Genomic DNA, 21,099 nt, shown 5'->3' with positions numbered 1-21,099 from the left:
TTAAACTTGATTTCTCACCGACACGCAAGTGTTGACGTTTTATTTTAACAAATGTTCAGGTTTGCTGTAGCTGCTTTTGGAAACTCGAGGACACGTAGGATGTTTTCTTTTACTTTGGACCTAGTTTAAAATATAACAAGACAAATTTATGTATTTGAATATTATGAGTTATGATATGTGATTTATGTTACTTTATGGTGTGTTAAGCGCATGCGCAATGAAATGTATTTATTAAATATTGACACCCAAATAGTGTCACGAGTAATGAAACAATTCGTAGCGCCCCGATGTATAATCCGCCATCGGTCGGGGTGTTACAGGACCTACAGAAACGTCTTCGAAAAAACAAACACACTGCAGAGCCCAACGTCTGCGCGCCCTCTTCTCAGTGCAGACAAAAGAGGTGGAGAAGTGCTTCTGAGGAAAAACAAACAGCACCTCAATCTCAAAGTAACTATTCAATGTAATTCACTTCATCTTGAATAAACATTTCCGACTCTCAAACACTCTAATGGTAGAGATATTGGTCTTTAATACTTTCGACTTTTACCCGTTGGCTGATAACACTCATAACTTTCGATTTGTTATTCCCACTCCCAACTTTCACTCAGCTTATTTTTGTCACTCTCTCACTAACGAATGACTAACGTCGTTACTGAAATCCCGATTTTCTAACGAAGCAGCCGATCGGAAACAGAGAAGTGGAATGTGACACGCTTAGGGTTCCGACGCAGCTGATAATGACCTCTAATTCAGGGTGTTTGGGTATCTACCGAAGGCGGATGTAGCAACTCCAATGTTCGATTGACGCAAAGAGAAAGAGGGATCAATCGATATGATGCAAGAGCGATTGACGGTTGTGAAGTGCATCCAACAATCTGGTATAATTTCCGAAGAGATTGCACTAACGACATTAGTTGTTTGTTAGTGAGGGAGTGACAAAAGCAAACAGGGTAAAAGTTGGAAGTGGTTATCAGCCAACGAATAAAAACATGAGCATTAAAAATCAATATTCCCTAATAATAAAACATCTTTCCAATACGTTTTCACCCGCACAATTTTCACAACACTTCAAAACTAAGGACTTTAATGCAAAATATTTAAACTAAACCCCCCAAATCATCATTTTCTCATATATTCACACCCACTATGAAACTTATTAATGATAAATATTATTTCATTTCAGTTGAGGAAGACAGGGAGTGAGTGCATCGAAACTGGCGAACAAGCTCTTCTCATATTACTCTCACTTTCTTCAGTTTCCACATCTGTAAATTACCAAAAAGCCCCTCAACTCTCCGACGACGTCGTCTAGCACAAATTCCGGTAAGCCTGTACTTTTCCCGGCGAACTGATTTGCATATTTTACTCCGATCATCGGGTTTTTGGATACCCTTTTGAATCCTGTGTACACCCATGTGTGTCCGTACACCCGAAAAACACACGCACACTGTGTGTTTGACCGGCGTTGACCGGCCGGTTCTTGATGTCATATACTCGGTTTGGTGTGGTTTTAATTAAGTTTTTGTGAGTTTTTTGTTGTTTTGATTGGTTGGGGAATGTGATTATTGTGTCTTGATTGACAAGAAATGATATTGATGAAGCATGGTGGTTAATTTTTGAAAAAAATGGAAGAGTACAAGCTATTAAGCGTATGGTACAACTTGATTTTTGTTTTTTTTTTAATTCAAATTTTTTATGTTAATCTTGTAATGGGATTTTGGGTTTCTTTTAAAGGGTTTATTGGTATTGATTTCTGAATAAAGATTCAAGCTTTTAATTTTGACTTTGGTCAACTTTCTTGAATTTTATTGTTTTTAGGTATGATATTGTGAGGGTAGCATTACCGATACTGAAAACGAGTAAAACCGTATACTGAATACTATACCGATCGGTACTGGTACTGGTACCATTGAAAATACTCAAGTCGAATGGTATCGATACCGACAATATGAAACAAAACGAGTACTGATACTGGTATCGGTATTCGGTAAAAAGATGCTCATCCCTAGTTGTTGACTTGTTTCCCATGCATTCTTGATGATTAATAACCAAGAATCATGGGTTCTTATTAGGTTTTCAAAGATTGTTTTGAGTTAATTTGCTACATAACTATATGTCTATATTGTTTTTATGGAAAAATTTGATGGGTGGTTTGGTGATCAATCAACATTATTTTAAATACCATTAAATCTACCAATGGCCTCAGCTTATCTTCATCTATTTTTGTATAATAATTCTTGTCTGCATCTTTAATTATTCTTGTTATATTAGTTATCACTCAGCTACTTCACTTTTGTATATTACATTATGACATTTTTAATGTGTTAGATGTAACAATAATTGTTTTGCATAAAATATATACATAGGGTTGGTGAGTTAAAATAAAAACCAATTAATAGTTATTGTTATATACCTTAAATCACAATAAGAAGCTTAAATTCACATCCAAACACCACTAATCGTGTCGGGTTGGCAGGTTGAATTGTTAAACCCAAACAAGACCCATATTTTAAAATCTGCTCACACTTGAAATCGTGTAACCTGAACACGACCGGTTTAGCACATTTATCTAAACGTTTTAAACGGGTTCATGGGGAGTAGTCGAGTTGTAAACGTGTTATTTGGGTTGCTGGGTTGTAAAAAAAATAATTAAACAAGTTAGTGGGCCAACCTGTTTAGTGATAACAGGTTGACGGACCGATCCGTTTAACTAAAGGGGTTAAACGTATCAACCCGAAAACATGAACTGTGCAATTAAGCTAGGTAACCCAAACACAACCTGGTTTTAAACTGGTTAACCGAACACAACCCGTTTGACTAAAAGTAGGACAGGTCTTGTTTCTTTGTTGGTTTATCATAAAGATTCAATCTTTAATCTTGTTTTCTGTTTATAATGTCTAGCAGATCAAAATCATGGGCTAGGTAATAACTTCACCGTTGATCATTGACCGTTGTTATCCCCTCACTTAACAAGCCAACATGAGTATTGAAACCGAAGATACTTCTGCAACTTTACTTGAACTTGCTGCAAATAACGACATCGAAGGGTTCAAAACCGCGATTGAATCCGACCTGTCTTGTATTGATGAAGTTGGACTGTGGTACAGTCGTCAAAAGGGGTCAAAACAGATGGTTCTTGAACACCGAACCCCGTTAATGGTGGCAGCCATGTACGGAAGCATTGATGTTTTGAAGTTAATTCTTTCGCAGTCAAAAACTGATGTGAATCGCTTATGTGGCGTTGATACAACCACTGCTCTTCATTGTGCTGCTTCTGGTGGATCTTTAAATGCTGTTGAAGCCGTTAAACTGTTGTTGGCCGCAGGTGCTGACCCGAATTTGATAGATGTTAATGGGCTTCGGCCCGTTGATGTGATTACTGTTTCACCAAAGTTTCCCGGTGTGAAAAAGATGCTTCAAGAGCTTCTCGGCAATGTTGGAGGTGAAATTACAGTTGTGCCCTTGTCGGGCCCGGAACTGGAAACTGAACCGAAACAGGAATGCTTGACTGACCCTTCACCAAAGATTCCCCAAAAGACCCTTGAAGGGCTTCTTGGCAGCGGCGAAGATGAAATTACCGTTGTGCCCCTGTCTGGCCAGGTACTGAATTTGGGTTGTGACGACCCGAAACAAGAACAACCTGTTGACACTTCACCAAAGTTTCCCAAAAAGACCCTTGAAGAGCTTCTTGGCGGTGGTGAAGGTGATATTACTGATTTGCCCTTATCGGGCTCGGAATTTGATTTGGGTTTTAACGACCCGAAACGGGAATACCCAATTGACCCGTCACTACCCGATATCAAGAATGGTATATACTCGACTGATGAGTTTAGAATGTACTCGTTTAAGATCCGACCCTGTTCACGGGTCTACTCGCATGATTGGACCGAATGTCCGTTTGTTCACCCGGGTGAAAACGCGCGTAGGCGGGACCCACGAAAGTTTCATTACAGTTGTGTCCCGTGCCCCGAGTTTAGAAAAGGGGCGTGTCGAGGAGGCGATATGTGCGAATACGCTCACGGTGTTTTCGAATGTTGGTTACACCCGGCCCAATACCGGACCCGTCTTTGTAAAGACGGGCCCGGTTGTAACCGACGGGTCTGTTTTTTTGCTCACACACGAGACGAGCTTCGCCCTTTGTTTGTGTCAACAGGTTCCATGGGTCTGTCGCCTCGGTCACCAGCAGGCCCGAATGCATTGGATTTCTTGATGTCCGCGGGCCCAGTTTCATCCTTCACACCTCCAATGTCGCCAAATGCGAATGGTAACTGGGCTCAACCGAATGTCCCATCATTGCATTTACCAGGAAGTAATATTCATTCAAGCCGGTTAAGATCGTCTTTTAACGCTCGTGATATCGATCAAGATTTAAACTTTCAGCTGTTAAATGAGTTAAACAGGCAACAAAGGACGATTTTAACCCCGACAAAACTCGATGATATGTTTGCAGCCGAGAGCTTGTCTCCTAGGTTTTTGGGTCAACCCATGTTCTCTCCAAGACACAATTCTTCGGTTTTCAACCCGTTTCAGCAACAACAGACTATGCTATCACCGATTAATACTAGTTTTTCACCGAAAAATGCGCACTTTTCTGTCCAGTCTCCCGGGAGGATGTCCCCGAGAGGTGTTGACCGGGTTGACCCGATGTCGCCAATGGGTTCACGTGTTTCTATGTTGGCGCGCGAGCAGTTTAGGAGTTTGAGCTCACGGGAACTCGGGTCAAGGTCTAGTGGTGTTATGGGTTCTTCGGTTGACCCGTGGTCAAAGTGGGGTCCGGGTCACGAGCTACCCGACTGGGGGGTTGGTGTTAATCTGGACGAATTCGGTAAGCTTCGAAGATCAAATTCTTTTGAAAGTGGCGGGAATAATGGGGATGGGCCTGATTTGTCGTGGGTCCAATCGCTCGTTAAAGAAACACCATCGGATGTGCATAGCGGTGAACTTGGTGGCAGTGGTGGTGGCGATCGCGGTGGTGGTGGTGTGAATTCTAACTCACATATTGGACAAAAGGATCAATCTGCATTAAGTGAATGGATTGATAAAATGCAGCTTTGAGCATATGACATATCATGTAGGTTAACAAAATTGAATTTTTGGTATTGATTTTTGGGCAACAAAGGAGTAATAACAAAATAGTTTTTCTCTATTTGTTGGTTATAATACAATCAAAAATTATAAAAATTTAGGAAATTTTCTAAAAAAACCTATTAATATGATGATGTTGTTATTATTATTTGTATGTTTACTAATAGTAAATTACTAAATTGCCCCCCTTTACCTTTTTCTTGAGAGGTGGTAGGTGTTAATGTGTTATGTAATCATGTCTAGTGAAGGTATCAAGTGTTTTGGTCTTTTTGTGACTTAGAAGGTGGAGGTGAGATCATGATAACTTATGTAGCAATGATTTCATTGTATATTATTTATTTTGATTATTATAATAACTAGTTGCTAACAACCCACGCATTGTGATGGGAATCTATTGGTTTAGTATGTTATGGTATCGGTTTGGTTTGTTGTGGCAACGGCTTCTTTTTGCACTTGGAAGCGTAACCACAAAAAGTTAAAGTCGTAATTTAGAAAGATTTTGATATAAAACCATGCAAATTCGAACATTAGAACCAAATGCAAGGAACCCAGCCACCAACACATGATTTTGTTGTAATTTGTCTCAGTTGATACTTATATAAAAAACCGATTACTTGGCACAAACTCGAAAAATGCAAAATTAGCAAGCAACTTGGTCGTGAGTGGTAACTAGTGTTAGTGGCAACCTAGTTATGAGGTCATCAATATGACAATTATCATCAACAATAACTCAATAGTTATTGCTGATAGAGTTTTTACTAATGGTTTCATTGTTGATAATTTGATATGTCTGAATAGCTTTCGACAATTATAACCGTTAAGGCGTCAACTGACACACTCTTTCTCAAGAGTTGCATGTCTTAGCTTAACCGTTTTGAAGGTTCTTCAAGTATTAAATAAATGCCTTCAGTTTAAATTAACCGTTTTAAAGGTTCTTCAAGTATAAAATGAATGCCTTTAGTATAATTTTGATGAAGACTCATTTATAACAAAACTTGTATATTCGTTCTAGTTTTCTTTAATTCTAAAAAATGAAATAAAATAAGATATTTCAATATGATAGTAATATTTACAAGATTCATCGAGACATCACCCCCTTTGTAAATTATAAAAACCTACATGGATAAGTATATCTTTAAACTGAATGTGTATATGAAGTTAAATGAATCATAGGTTAATCGATCTCAATGCATCAATCAACATGACTTACACCCTCTTTTCAAGAATCAGTATGATTTCTTCAAACTTAGATTTTAGCCATAACTATTTTCCATTTGTATAAATAACAAATGGGATAATGTTGAAATTGGTGAGTTATTTACTTAAGAAAATAACATATGTGACAGAATTTTATTAAATCTCTAAAGGTCGATTTGATGGACATATGTTCTTATTCTATTCCATTGACACAAAGTTTCTTTCTTTTTATGTTTTTACACCTTTGCTTAATGCTTAAGCATCTCATCCCCAACTCTACATATATTCAAACAAAAATGAGGATCCAGGTAGCAACGATCAAATTTAGGTGTGCAAACAATAAGTTATTTGAGATTGGCTTGTGAACAAACTCAATTGAACTGAGCTTAAACGTGCCTGAGTCTAAAAATAAGCTAGCTTAATAACGAGCCCAAACCTGAGCTTCACTTATCAAACTCAAGCCGGCTAACGAGCCTAAACGAACAAAGTTAACTTATCATTAAATAATTAATACAATAATACTAAATGCGAATTAAAAATAATCATACCCAAAATATGGGGTACGAGAACACTCTAGTCGAGTGGCAAGCGAGTTATTCAAGATTAAGTTGACAAAGAGCTTGAAACGAGTCCAGCCTCACTGAACCCAATTCTCAAAAAACTCATTTAGTTATCGAATACGAGCTCGAGCTTTGTATAAAAGAGATTGTTCAGGGCCTTAGGTTAATCAAGCCGTAACAAGCCTAGTATATTTGCAAGTTCCATCCTTTTGTGCTTATATGCATTAATTACACACTGTACAACCGAGCTTGAGCCGAATTTTAACTTGTTTAAACACTACACATAGCCCGAACTGAGCTTAGACTTGTTAGGGGCTTCCTCACATTATATAAAGATAATTAAAATGCATATGAATTTTAATTAATATAAAACTAGCCAACCCCAATATGAGATCGAGCTTGAAATATTGACTCACTAGCCAAGCTCAAGCTTAAAGGAGAGATCGAAACGAGCCAAATAACTCACAATCCGAGCTCAAACTTTTAAAAAAGAACCCAAAACAAGCCAAGCTTAAGCTCGAGCTCTCACAGGTTAAAAAATGCCAAACTTGGGCCTAACCTAGTCTAGTCGAGCCCGGGCTCGTCTCTGCTCGACTTGTTTACACCCATAAGTAGAGACACCATGTCTAATAGGGACGAGCTCGGGATGGTACCAGTACCGATCCTGAAAATCGCGATCCCGAAATTCGAAAATATTTGGTACTAGTACCGGTACCGAAATGTTCGGTTCGGTACCAATATTTCATGCAAAATTCGGGAAGTACCAGTATCGTACAGAAAACTCAAAACTTGGTATCAACGGTACCGAGTTCGGTATCGAAAACTCTCATCCCAAAACTGGTATCTTAATTGTAATTATTCAATAATCAAGGGACCTTCCTCATTATTTCGTAAGCTCTGAACGAGTATTCACTTCTTCCTTCTGGTGAGTTCGAATTCACACAAACAAAATGGAAATTGAAGAACACATATGGAAATCAGAGGATGAAGACTCACTGGTTTCAGCAACTGTAGGCCGAGTAATGGCCGCCGTACTCACCGCTAGACCTAATAAGCTCATCGATTCTATTTCTCGTCTTCAGTCATCACCAAACCCTAACAATTCACTCGCTCGTAAGTTATTATCGGTTTTACATGCTTATTGGATATTATCCAATATCGATATGCTTATTCGTTAAAATCGGTGCGAATTGTTGAATGCGACTTGAATTTGTTTAGTTATTATCGTTTTCATGCTTACTGGATGATAATCCTTGTGCAGCTTCATGAATTTAAGCTAATTTTGTTAGTTATTGTCGTTTTCACGCTTAACCGGATGATAATCCACTTGTTTCGTAGTTGCACTTTGTGAATTTTACTTGAATTTGTTAGTTATTTCGTTTTCATGCTCTTATGGTGATAATTCTCTGTGTGGCTTCATGAATTAAACCTAATGTTGTTAGTTGTTATCGGTTTTACGCTTAACCGGATGATAATCCACTTGTTTCGTTGTTAGATGTTGTGTGAGTTGATGAATTCAACTTGAATTTGTTAGTTATTATCGTTTTCATGCTTATTTGGTGATAAACTGATAATCCTTGTGCGGCTTAGTGAATTTAACCTAATTTTGTTAGTTATCGGTTTTACGCTTAACCGGATGATAATCCACTTGTTCGTCATTAAACGTTGTGCGTGTTGATGAATTCAACCTTGAATTTGTTAGTTATAATCGTTTTAATGCTTATTTGGTGACAGTCGTCGTGCGGCTTTATTAATCAAAGCTAATTCTGTTAGTTGTTATTGTTTTCATGCTTAACTGGATGATAATCTACTTGTTTTGTAGCTACACGTTGTGCGTTTTTATGAAATCAACTTGAATATGTTAATTTTTATTGTTTTCATGCTTATTGTTAGTTATTTGAGATCAGTGTTAACCGTATGCAGTGATGAGTTCTGACTGTTTTGTATATTTTACTGTATGTTTTAGTATCGTTAGAGAACTCGTTACGGATTCTTCACAAGTATGTTAGGGATGGAGCTGAGAAGGAAGAGTCTCTTGATGAAATCCTGATTCCTATGGTTGAACATGTATGTATAATTGTTACAATTCTTGGAGTTTTGAAGTAAAATCTATTTCAATAACCATAATTGTTACAATCGATGATATATAGTTTGTTCTTGTTAGCTATACTGTTATAGCTATATTGATTAAAGTTGTATAATTCCATATCAAATTTGAATTACTAGTTTCTAAGATTATCTGACTAAATGGAGATTAAGTTTATTCTTTTGTGTTCAGTCATTAAGAAGTAAGGATTCAAAACACAAGAACCAGGAGATGATTCTTCTCAATTGGCTTTTTCAAGATGAAGTTCTTTTCCAAGCATTAGCAAGAAAATTTTCTGACATTTTGCCGAGGAAAGAAGACCATCATATTGCTTTGGGCTGGTGTGTCCTTGCACGCCGTCTCATAGAGTATGACGCTACCATGAGTCGGTTTTCAGTAACTGGTAATGTCACAAAACATTACTTCTACTAGTTGTTTCATGCCAATTAACCGAATGTCACTTAAGAATTCAAGTGACAGTTTTGTTTCTCATTGCAGGGATAAAAGAAAGGTACACTGGACTCTTGGAGAGTCTTTGTAGATGTAGTGGTCATCTTTTGTCTCTAATAAACAATGGGAGGTATACACATTACACAGTGCTTTATATCTTGACGGGCGTCCATATTACATACTTTTAACTAAAGTTTATTTTCTTTACTTTATAGTTTTGATGTGTGTTTTCTGTAGTACTTTGCAGGGTGGGTTTGAGTTACCGACACGTCTGTCGGTGGCTGCAGCAGATTGTATTATAGCTCTTAGTGTGGCATTGACCAAAAAGGAGATGGTTTCTAATGCTTCAAAAGACACAAAAAAGCTATCTAAATCCAGTCAACAAGAACTTGGTAGCCAGAAAATAGTGAAGTCAATCAGTCAAACTTCTGAGATCACAAAGGATATGGAAATGAAATTGTTGCTTTGGAATCTTGTAGATCATCTCATTATGCTTGTGCAGAGACTCCTTGCTGTATGTTCTCAGTTGTTATCAATTATATATTTTTGTTTTTCAGTTATTGATTTGATGAATGTTTTAGCTTTCTCATGTTTTAAACATGGATGACAACTTCATGCTCTAATTAAATTTAGGATACGAGGAAATAAATGATTATGGAGGGCTAAGAAGCATGATTGATTTTTTGCAAGTCTTCTAGAATCCAAAGGAATGTCGAACTATAAACTGTGTAGGGGTGTGTTTGCATTTTGAAACTGATTATGCTAGTTGCAATAACCAGCTTTTAATGTTTGTATAAAAAAACGTTGTTTCTGATGTTTTTTTTTATTTAGGTTGCATAATCAATTTCATGCTGATCCAACAAAACTAAATTTCTAAAGTTGAAATAAAATTGTAAAATATTCCTTTTCCAGGGATGTCATTTGATTATTTTATGTATTAACTTTAAATAGTGAGTTTTCAAACAACTGAGCATTTGACTATTCCAATTTTAAACAACAATAACACATTCAAACACCATCTCATTCAGACTGTTTTATTTCCGGTTCTGGGTACTGTGATCATAGCTGGGTATCCAAACACCCTTTTAACTCTTGAAGTAGTCGTTATGGTCTTCTGTTGTAAGATTTTAGAACTGTTCAATATTTAAAGTAATGGTTATTCTTTTTGTGTATGTTAGTGGAGCAAGAAAAGTCGGTCTTTGCATGCAAAAGGATTGGAAAGAGTTTTGAAATGGTTGCATGAGACAAAAAAGCAGTATCCTGATTCTCAAGATCAGGCAGGTACTGCCTTTGTCTGTTTTTGTTTTGAGTTTATGAACTTTTTTGCATATGTTATTCTGATCATCTGTTGGAAGACAGGTCAACGTATGGTAAAAACTGGCATGTTGCTTCTATCATCTTGTTGGAAACACTATGGCATCCTTCTGCATCTAGAAGATCACCAAATTTCTAATCGTTACAAAGAATTACTGGATCAGTATTTGGCTGGTATTGAGGTTAGATATAACTGAAGTATGCTTCTAGATATACGTTTTGAAGGGTGTTCGTATTCATGCTTTGAAACTGATTATGTGGTATCGCAACATATGGTATATGCTTTTGTTGTTTGAAATAATTTATTTAGATAATTGGACAATCAGTTGTTTGTGTGTTTGGAAAAAAATGATTATTGAAGGAACTAATAGATGAAATGACCAAACAGTCTTTTATGTAAACTGCGCAAAAGATAAACGAACTTAATACTTTTTCCTGATTTTTTTTGTTGACTTTAAAATCTGAGCAAACTAGAAACCAAATCACATTTATTACCAACTATAGCTACCAAGTCACATTTAATTACTGATTGTAGCAATGCATAAGGTCAATCTTTATTGTTACTTTTTAAAAATATTTCAGATGTGACATTTGTCATTTGAGTATAAATGGGTATGCCACATGGCATCTGATGTGGCATTTAATAACTAATTAATTTTTCTTTTTGACAAATGGGACTGTGCAGTATTATTCAGGGAACTATATGAAAGATCACATTGATGATAATGACAGTGGAATATCAACCATTAATTTCTTCTTGAATTGCTTATTACTTCTATTGGGCCGTTTTACTTCAAAGCAGTTTGACAATGCAATGATGGAACACAGAGCGGATATTACTCGTGTTGTTGCATCACAGGTGATTAAACTTGCTATGAGTGAGGTTTCTCTGCTTAATAATACTGCATGATTTACCTTTATACTCAATCAATTCAAAAGTTATTTACAGTTTTCTATGGATACATTAATTGTGCATCTTTTTGATCCATTTATACAAAAGGTGTATGCATTTGTTCATTGGAAATTTGCTACTCAAATTCTTTTAATACTGTTTCATCATCCTCTTGCATGAAATGTTGTGGCATTTAGGGCATGTATGGCACATAGTCTTTAGAAGCTTTTGAGAGCTTATGCTGTGCTTTCTGAAATATAAGTTCCATACAACTAAAAATGTAGGGCACAATTTTAGATGCGGCAGTTTCAACCCATTAACATGAAAGTGGGTAAACTTTTATTGTCGATTAATTATGATTATAGGTCAAACAGGAAAAAACGAAACACAAGAAAAATTGCTTTGCTAATTGATGACAAAAGTCCATTTGAAATTTCAAAGTTAATATTGAAATAATATGTTTTAATTGCTTCTTGTATTGCTATTCATACTACTGTTACTAATATTTTTATTGTTCTGAAGCTTTGTTCAGCTGATGAGGATGTCATTGATGGCGCTGTTTCAGTTCTAAAAGCAACCATTTTTGGCACAAACCATCTTCAATCTGGGTGCAATCTCACAGACAATAAACAGATGAAATCCGTGTTACCTTTATTATTAAACCTTTTGGATGAACGTGATGGTACAGCCAGAGCTGTTGTAACATTAATTGCCGAATATTGTTCAATGTATGTATTTCAACTTCAAATCTTTTAATTAAATATGGAAAATTTGGGGGTTGGGTACTGGACCTAAATGTGCTCGAATTGTAATGCGCCTTTTTTAGTGTGGGCCAAAACGGGCCCGGGTTGAGGTGATCCAGAAACAATTTCTTGTCAGTTATCTATAGATAATCAGCTGTGATCACAAATAATGTATTGTTAATATAGTATTTTAAATGGGTTCGGATTGGAAGGGGCCTTTGCTAATGGGCTGCGTCAGTTTGGGTTGATCCACAAAACACTTCTCCGTTTTTAAAAAAAATATGTTTACCAATACGGCAATATTCTAAATTTTTGTTGAAAGATATTGAGGTTGTAATGCATTACTAATTTGACTTTGGGCAACTTTTCAGCTCGTTTGACCAATTTCACTCTTAGCCTAAGTTTTCTATTTGATCTGTTTGAGATAAAACACAACCCAAATTGATCCATTAAAAAGTCAACGGCTCACAGTTGCCCTTTCTGTTAACAGCAATTATTTTTATTTATCAGGAGTGAGGATGAATATTGCCTTCAACAAATTCTAAAGTGTCTTGCTAGTGAAAATTTCAATCAAAGAAGGAATGCTTTAGATGTTATATCAGAAGTTATCAACCTGTCTTCAGATTTACCCTCAACTCTTTCACCTTCAGTCTGGTAAGCATAATTTCATTAATCGTGATTATGTAGTAATTGGCAGTTGTCACTCTTAAATGATTTATGTTTTGAAACAAAATAATCATGGCAGGCAGGATATAGCAAACCATTTACTTGATTGCCTCAATGATGAAGAAGATACAATTCGTGCACGTGCAAACAAACTACTAACACTTATTGGTTAGTCTTTTAAAATTATAAATTGTTATCATTATTATTTTGAGTAAATTGCATAGGATAGAAATAAACTTTACACATTTTTCCCGATTTTTGCAACTAGCTTTCTTTTCGCAACAAAATAGAAATCAATCAGCAGTTTTCTACTGATTTTAGCAACCAAGTCGCATTTTATTCCCAATTGTGGTCACGAGGTAGCAGGTTACTTTTGCAGATTTTTCAAAAGATTGCTGACGTGGCATCTGATGTGAGATTTTTAAATATATATTTATTAAGAAGAGGTTATTCTAAACTTGTAAAAAAGCCTCTTTATTTTGTTTCAAACGTTTAAACTATTTAAAGATGTCTTTTTTTTTCACACAAGCACTTTTGCTTATGTGGCTTCTGATGTATTGGGCGGCATGACATCAACCAGTGTCACATTAGCAAAGCAATCTACAGGTTAAAACAGTTAATTTGAGTTTGTTTACTAAAAACACAAATCTATTTGTATATTAGTTTCTACTTTGCACCTATTTTTGAATTGGTTGCTAATTCTGAAAAAAAGTGTAAAAGTTAATTTCTTTTTCATTCACATTGTGTGCCCTACAATTTATAGATATTGTGGTTAATTTGATGCTTATGGTTATTCAAAATCTGACTGATGGTTCTTTTTTTTTGTAGATCCTTCACTGGTATTGCCTGCATTAGTTAATCTAATTTATTCATCAGATGCAACATTATCTTCGTCCGCTACAACTACATTACTTGGTGTGCTCACATATCACAACCAGAAACCTGACGTTATTTCCATGTTGCTAGATTGTTTAAGGTAATCTTTTGGAGCAGTTAACATATTCTACTAGTATTCTTTACACCTTGCTTGTAGAAAATAAACATGCTTTTAAATTTTAAATGCCAAAAACAACAGTATAGTTTTATATCATATATATAGCATGTATCCGGTCATTAATATATTATTACACACATGCACATTACTAGTATAAAAATTCCATTTATCTGTTTACTACTTTAGTTAATCATACTTTTTCTTTCTTAATCATAATTTCTTTCTTTGTCAGTAATCTAGATGCAAATTTGGATTATCAGAAGACCGCAGAAAACTATAGACCTGAAGGTATTTAGTTACTGTAACTAGAGGTGAAAAATCGGAGGGTCGGAACACTTTTTGTTTAAAAGTTTTATATGTAATTAGTTTGGCAAATATGTGTACAAAGTTATGATATTTCAATAATAGTCAATATGAATAAATGATTTAGGAGGTTTTATGCATGCATTAAACATACAACTTGGGTGGCTTTTGACCTAATTTCTTGTATAATTAATTATTTATTACGTGTATCAGGGTTAAAGGCGGACGCGGATAAAGTTCTGAAGTTGATACCAGAGTGGTCTAGATCTGTAAGTTTGAATACTCAAATCCTTTAAATGGTTGTCCATTACCTGCTTTTATGATTTGTTTTTGTATTTTTGATTGTTACAGTTTAATAAACTTTTCTTGTATGCTAACCACTCAGTTATGCTCTTCTGTTTATAATCTCTTTCAGGTGAAAAGTTGGAAACCGTTGATTGGTTCACTGATAGACAAGATGTTTGCTGAGCCATCAAACCCAATTATGGTGAAGTTTCTAAGCTATATAAGTGATCATCTAGGAGCAGAAGCGGATATAGTCTTCCAACAAATTCTATTACATACAGAATCACAAACAGAGTAAGTATTCATGTATGCTCATCATAAATTGTTGTTTGTTTATAATTCATACCGACGCTTATTAGTTAAATCATTCTCAGTTATGTAAGTGTTAATACATGCATTTAATGTTATTTGGCCAATTATGTTTCAATTGCAGATTTGATGAAACCGTTATGAGTGAATTGGATATATCACGTACAGAAAATGATATAAAGTTGCAGCTTTCTCTCTTTAATCGCCTTTGTCCACTACTTCTTATAAGACTTCTTCCGTTAAAAGTTTTTAATGACCAAAAATCTTATCTTGTTTATGGTGATCTTTCCAGTCAAAATAGTAAGTATGCTACTCTTATCAATTAGGAAAAGCTGCATGAAACTAAAAAAAATAACATGCTTTACATTAGGCACAACAACTAAATTGACTTACACTCTATTAATGATTTTAGCAGCCTTGTTCCATTTTATTATCGACTGTGGATGACCTGCCCAACCGGTTTTGCTTATTTTAAAAAACAATGCTGATGTTGCATCTTATTTGTCAGTTTAGGGTATTTGTATTTCACATGGCATCTGTTTTGAAATTAAATAATATTTTATTTATAGATTTAAAAAAGATCAATGATCAATGTTCTAATAATTTCTTACATAAGCGTTTTTTGCATGTCATTTAGAGGCTGTTTGGTAGCCTTTTAATGGTCATTAACAGACTACCTCTTAATGGTTCATAACCTCTTAATGGTTAAGAGGTAGCCTTAAATCTGAATGGTTAAGAGGCTACTTCTTAATGGTTACCTCTTAACCATTCAGACTTAAGGCTACCTCTTAACCATTAAGAGGTTATGAACCATTAAGAGGCTACCAAACAGCCCCAATGTGGTGGCTGGCATATGTTTTTAACAATTTAGAGATAAAACAAGTAAAATGAGTTTGGGCTAAAACTGGTGATAAGCTATTTAAAGTTTGTCACTATGATCTGGAACTTTTTTGTGCAGTTTTTTCCATTATCTACTATTGTGCCCCTCACATGCTCTACCCTAATGAGTTCATTTTCAGATAATATACTTGATACCAGTGACACGAGGTGTGTTGCATCACTTCTTCTCAAAAGGTTTTCTTCTTCAAGCAAAAGTTTTATCTTTCTTTTAAACATTAAATGAGAATCTCTGATCTGATTATTTCCATTAATTTTCTTAGGACATTTAACAAGCTTGAATTTGAAGATGTTAGAAAACTTTCAGCTGAGCTCTGTGGACGCCTTCATCCTAATGTATAGTTCAAATTCATCGTCTTATAGTTTATTTAGAGATGGCAGTATTGACCCAAGTCTCCCAGAGTCTAAATTGTTTTAATAATATTACTTTCATTTTTAGTATAACTTATACTTTAACCCCTGGGTCAGGTAAGATACTAAGATTACTATTTCCCCCTTTTCAAAAGTAACACTTTAACCCCTTTTGAAACAGTAAAAGCGAAATAATAATCTTAGTAGACCCAGGGACCGTTTGTGAAAGGAAAAAGTAGGCAGGGACTAAATTTGCAACTTTTAAAGTTCAGTGACGAAATGTGTAATCTGGCCCAAACCACAAGGACTATCCGTGTAATTTACTGTCTTCTTTGTGAATTTTGTTTTTTTAATCATAATTAACATATTAGTAACTTGTACACAAATATAAAAAATAAAAAAGGACAAAAAGTGTCCGTGCGGGTCAGTCCAGCCCTTTTCAACTATACTTAAAAACTGACACCATTTGGCCTGAACGCGTTTTGACCCATTGTCAACACACCCATCTAGCCACTAATTTCTTATTAAATCAAATCCAGTTTTAGAAAAAGAGTAATATGTTTTGCAGGTTTTCTTTCCCGCTGTTTCATCTGAATTGGAACATGCTACAAATGATCACGATATATTGAAGATAAAAGCCTGTCTTTTTGCAATTTGCACATCTTTAGTGGTAAAATAATTTTCTTTTCAGTTTAAATTCCAGGTTAAAGATTTATGATTCTGCAGTTAATTTACAATTATTTTTTATGAGTTGTTCAGGTTAGAGGTGTGGAGTCTGTTGGTCATCCAGGCATGAAACGAGTCAGAGAATCAATTGAAACTGTTCTGTTATGGCCCTCCATAGATGGAGATGAAAGTAAGTACATTCTAAAGTTAGTTAAATGCAAAAGTGTTTCAACTTTATGCCTAATTTAATTAACATTTGTTTATCTCAGTTTCGAAAGCTCAACATGGTTGTATTGATTGTCTTGCAATAGCTGTATGTACCGAGTTTCAAGCTCCAAAACTGTCAAAAAATAAGGGAAAAAACATCATTCAAACTGGTTTGTATCTTAATTTTTAATGTTTTCTCTTAATCTTTCAGCTTTATTAATTTACTGCTTTGTTTTTGATATCAGGAAACAATGGCACTTCTACATTTCAAGCTTACGTGCTTGACCGGTTGACTTTCAATGAAAACAATTTAACTTCCTCAAACTGGGACCCGCTTAATCAAATGTCAAAAAAACAGTTACTTTCATTTCGTCTATGCATGGCCAATGTGCTCATCAGTGCTTGTCAGAAGATTTTAGATTCTGGCAAAAAATTATTTGCTTCGAAGATTATGCAACATATAATTCATTCCGTTAATGTAAGTTTCTCTTTTCCTTTTCCATTTAACTAACTTTAGAAAATATGTAACTCTTTGTATTATCATAAATGATGTAACATTTTGTACAAAATTATTTAACAGGATGTGAAGGAACCCGAGATTAGGGCTGCGTGCATTCAAGTTCTTTTCTCCATTGTGTACCATTTGAAGTCTGTCATTCTTCCATACTCTTCTGACCTTCTCAAGGTCTCATTTGAAGCTCTAAAGCGTGGGGCCGAAATGGTAATTTCACCTTAAACATTTTTATTTACTGTTTCTGTTTAGGAATTGTCTGTTTGACTTATAAGTTTCAAATTTCACAAGATAAAAAATAAAAGATGAAAGAAACAACGTTGACTCAACTTTAAGGTTGTCAAAATAGTAATATTTTTGGATCAAGTACATTGTGATTTCATGAATTATACCCGAATAATCAGTCATCTTAGAAAAAAACGCTTACTTGATCTAGGGATAGTTAGGTAATTCACATGTATCTAAATTCTAAATCAGTCATCTTGGAAAAACTGCTTGTAAGATTTTGGGATTGTTATGTAATTTCACATTTATATAAAGTACCAGTCGCCTTAGAAAAACGGCTTACCTGAGGGTAGTTAGATAATTTCACATTATCTAAATTATCAGCCATCTTAGTAAAACTGCTCACCTGATCTAGGGGTAGTTAGGTAGCTTCACATTTAATTTACTTTATCTAAATAACCGGTCGTCTTAAAAGTCTGATATCGAATATTCAGAATAACTATCCGTATACCCCTACGCTCATGACTTTTCATAGACATCAAATCACAACAATCAGGGGTGTTTGGGATTTGTTTATTAATCTGTATGGATTTTGGAATACCGCCTGTTCAAAACAACTTATTTCACTCACACACCTTTAATCTAAACCCGTATCCAAACACCAACTAAACGAGCAATGCAATTGTTTATCAGGAAAGGATGGGCGGTGCCAAGTTACTAGCATCGTTAATGGCAAGTGAAGAACCGATTGTGCAAAGTGTTTCAGAAGGATTATTGGAAGCAAAAACTCTACTTTTAAGCATGTCTCAGTCAGATTCTTCACCAAGTGTTCGACAATTGTGCTCACAATTGCTTGCATGTATGACTTCTACCTAGATTTTTCTTTTTAAGAGATTGCATTATTTGTTGGTTTTTAGATTATGGATCTCACATATGTAAATATAGACATGTTGACAGCATATTTATGCGGTTAAATCATTTTTTTATCTGTTTACATGTGAATTTGGGTTATAGTTTCTGTTTACCATTTCATAACTTCAAATGCATCAAAATCAAGTCTTCTAAATTGTTTTATTTTAAAGGGTTGCATTCATAAAACATATTAAGCATCTGATTTTGATTTAATATTAGATGAAAAAAACCTGATAAATAGGCTTTAATGTGATATAAGGGACGATACTGGTACTAAACATGCAATAACAAACACAAGTTTAAATTGGTGCTACTTTATATGCATCATCAACTTGTTACACGTGTGCATAAGGCTATTATGGACCGAGTAACTCCCAAAACATCATCAACTTGTTGAACGATTGAAGCTTCAATTGATGATTAGATGAATCGATTTCAAAGATAAACTGATCAATTGGCTTCAGTTTCAATTCTTATAAAAGACTAAACAAAACCTGTGAAACAAGGGGAGCAACGCTCTTGCTTTTCCGGCGAGTTGTCGGACCCTTGTTGTTGACTCCGGCGATGGTGAAGGAGGTATGCTGATGCCGGAGAGTGGTGGATCGGTGGTGGTGGAGATGGCTTGAGTGAGAGAGACGGGCAGATGAGTGTAATTGTGGTTCAGGGTTTCTGAAAATCAACATTCTACAGTGTCGCGTACCTATTGTACGATAAATGATTAATGTATCGGATCCTTATATATATATAAAGCACGAGTTATGGACCTTTTTAAAATTTAAGATATATTGGGGCGATAATTGTGGGTTGGGGGGGGGGGGGGGCGACATAGATTTGTTGCCCCATTGGGTTAAAAAAATTATCTTGTTAAATAGACCAATAACAACAGTTGGGGAACGGTTTTGGGCTACAATACCACTACACCCATAAGATGAAAATCGAACATATGCTGACGTGGCGTCATGTATTGATAATCTCTTCATTTTGTAGCCCTCCACTACACGTAACCTTACCTTTTTGAAGTTATGTTTTCGTGCATACTCGCCACATTATGCGAGCACCCTGACTAGGATATTTTTAAGGTCCACACTCACAAGTCACAAGGACACGATAATCACATTTTTTTTTCACGTAGAAGCGATCGTGACCCTCCACGCGGCAATGAAAAATGAATAATATCCAGCTTTCAAGTCCCCAGTATCACCGTCACCAAACAAATAATAATAATAATAATAATAATAATAATAATAATAATCAATCACCTGAACTCACTCTCACACTCCATCCATCAATAACAAATGCTCCAATTATTCTTCACCGTCGCCTTCTCGGCAGTTCCGTTAACTCTGTACGTACCACCAATCAGAAGCCTCAGCCTCTTCGTCGGATCCTTCCACCACCTCACTCTCGGATCTTCTCACCAGTCAGGTAACACCTATACGTACACACACACACACACACACATTCGGTTATTCTGTATTAATATTAATAGATCGTATTCGAATTATTTACGAGTTCGTGATAAGGTGTTAGAATTTGTATCAATCGATTTAATTAGATCTAATTACTCTATGGTATCATTGTCCTCACCGGTCCTCCGATCTCAATTAATAATACGAACATACGTTCTGTAATAATTCTGTATCAGTCGATCTAATTCGACTGGATTGTTGTATGATATTGTTATTGATTTGTATACCAGTTCGTGAATTGTTGTGTGAAGATGTAAATTATGGAGTTGATGAGCTATGATATTAAGTTTTGTTAATTCAACCTAGTTTTGTATTATATATCAATTGATCGAATTCGATCTCAATCTCGCGTTAGGTGACAATACGAACTCACACACACATTCTATAATTCTGTATTAATTGATCTGATTGCTGTTCGATATTATTGTTGATTTGTATATGAGTTCGTGAAGTGTTGTGTGAAGATGTAAATGACGGAAATGATAAGCGTTCGGATTAGGTTTTGTTATTTCTGCTTAATTTCGTGATTCTATATCAATCGATCTGATTGTTATATGATATAGTTGTTGATATGCATACGAGGTTTTGAATTTTTGTATGAAGATGTAAATTACGGAAATGATAAGCGATCGGATTAGGTTTTGTTAATTGTTAGATTCTGTATCAATCGATCGGATTAGATCTGATTGTTATATGATATTGTTGTTGATTTGTATACGAGTTCGTGAATTGTTGTGTGAAGATGTATATTAATGTACAATAAGACATTGAGTTAAAACATTAATGTATGATTATCATTATGTGTGGTAGAGCTCGTGGTTTAGGCCAATTAAAAGGCTCAAGTCGAAACGAGTCATAAAAGGCTGTACTCGCACTCGCACTCGGCCCGTTATATATTCTTATGCTTATGCTTATATATAAACATAAGCGTATTTATAAATCTTATGCTTATGCTTATATATAAACATAAGCAT

The 21,099-nt window shown here is 35.3% G+C and overlaps 1 protein-coding gene and 1 pseudogene across 4 annotated transcripts; both read left to right on the top strand.

Moving 5' to 3' along the window:
• Positions 1–1,165: 1,165 nt before the first annotated feature.
• Positions 1,166–5,137, top strand: LOC143561740 (zinc finger CCCH domain-containing protein 30 pseudogene; annotated as a pseudogene). 2 transcript variants are annotated; one of them, XR_013140367.1, is made up of 2 exons: positions 1,166–1,326; positions 2,905–5,137. The product of XR_013140367.1 is annotated as a zinc finger CCCH domain-containing protein 30 pseudogene, transcript variant X2 (transcript). The 2 variants fall into 2 exon arrangements; XR_013140366.1 differs by having other exon boundaries at positions 1,173–1,326; positions 2,908–5,136.
• A 2,605-nt stretch (positions 5,138–7,742) lies between these two features.
• Positions 7,743–18,630, top strand: LOC143561739 (uncharacterized). Of its 2 annotated transcripts, XM_077049734.1 has the most exons (24): positions 7,743–7,958; positions 8,812–8,912; positions 9,124–9,334; positions 9,430–9,511; positions 9,619–9,895; positions 10,560–10,662; positions 10,741–10,877; positions 11,381–11,554; positions 12,110–12,315; positions 12,841–12,984; positions 13,076–13,164; positions 13,825–13,972; positions 14,223–14,278; positions 14,507–14,562; positions 14,709–14,872; positions 15,012–15,187; positions 15,907–15,961; positions 16,048–16,120; positions 16,704–16,805; positions 16,895–16,991; positions 17,071–17,178; positions 17,254–17,486; positions 17,589–17,729; positions 18,438–18,630. In XM_077049734.1, the coding sequence occupies exons 1-24, from the start codon at positions 7,796–7,798 to the stop codon at positions 18,618–18,620; spliced, it is 3,279 nt and encodes a 1,092-aa protein (XP_076905849.1). In that variant the 5' UTR covers positions 7,743–7,795; the 3' UTR covers positions 18,621–18,630. The 2 variants fall into 2 exon arrangements, with proteins under 2 accessions (XP_076905849.1, XP_076905850.1); XM_077049735.1 differs by lacking the exons at positions 7,743–7,958; positions 8,812–8,912; positions 9,124–9,334 and having other exon boundaries at positions 9,350–9,511; positions 9,629–9,895.
• The last annotated feature ends 2,469 nt before the right edge of the window (positions 18,631–21,099 follow it).

This window comes from Bidens hawaiensis, unplaced genomic scaffold (assembly GCF_021521415.1).
Source record: "Bidens hawaiensis isolate Kalapana, Puna unplaced genomic scaffold, B.hawaiensis_p1.1 tig00020784_1, whole genome shotgun sequence".
NCBI lineage: Eukaryota > Viridiplantae > Streptophyta > Magnoliopsida > Asterales > Asteraceae > Bidens > Bidens hawaiensis.
This window is presented reverse-complemented; position numbering and strand designations above follow the sequence as displayed.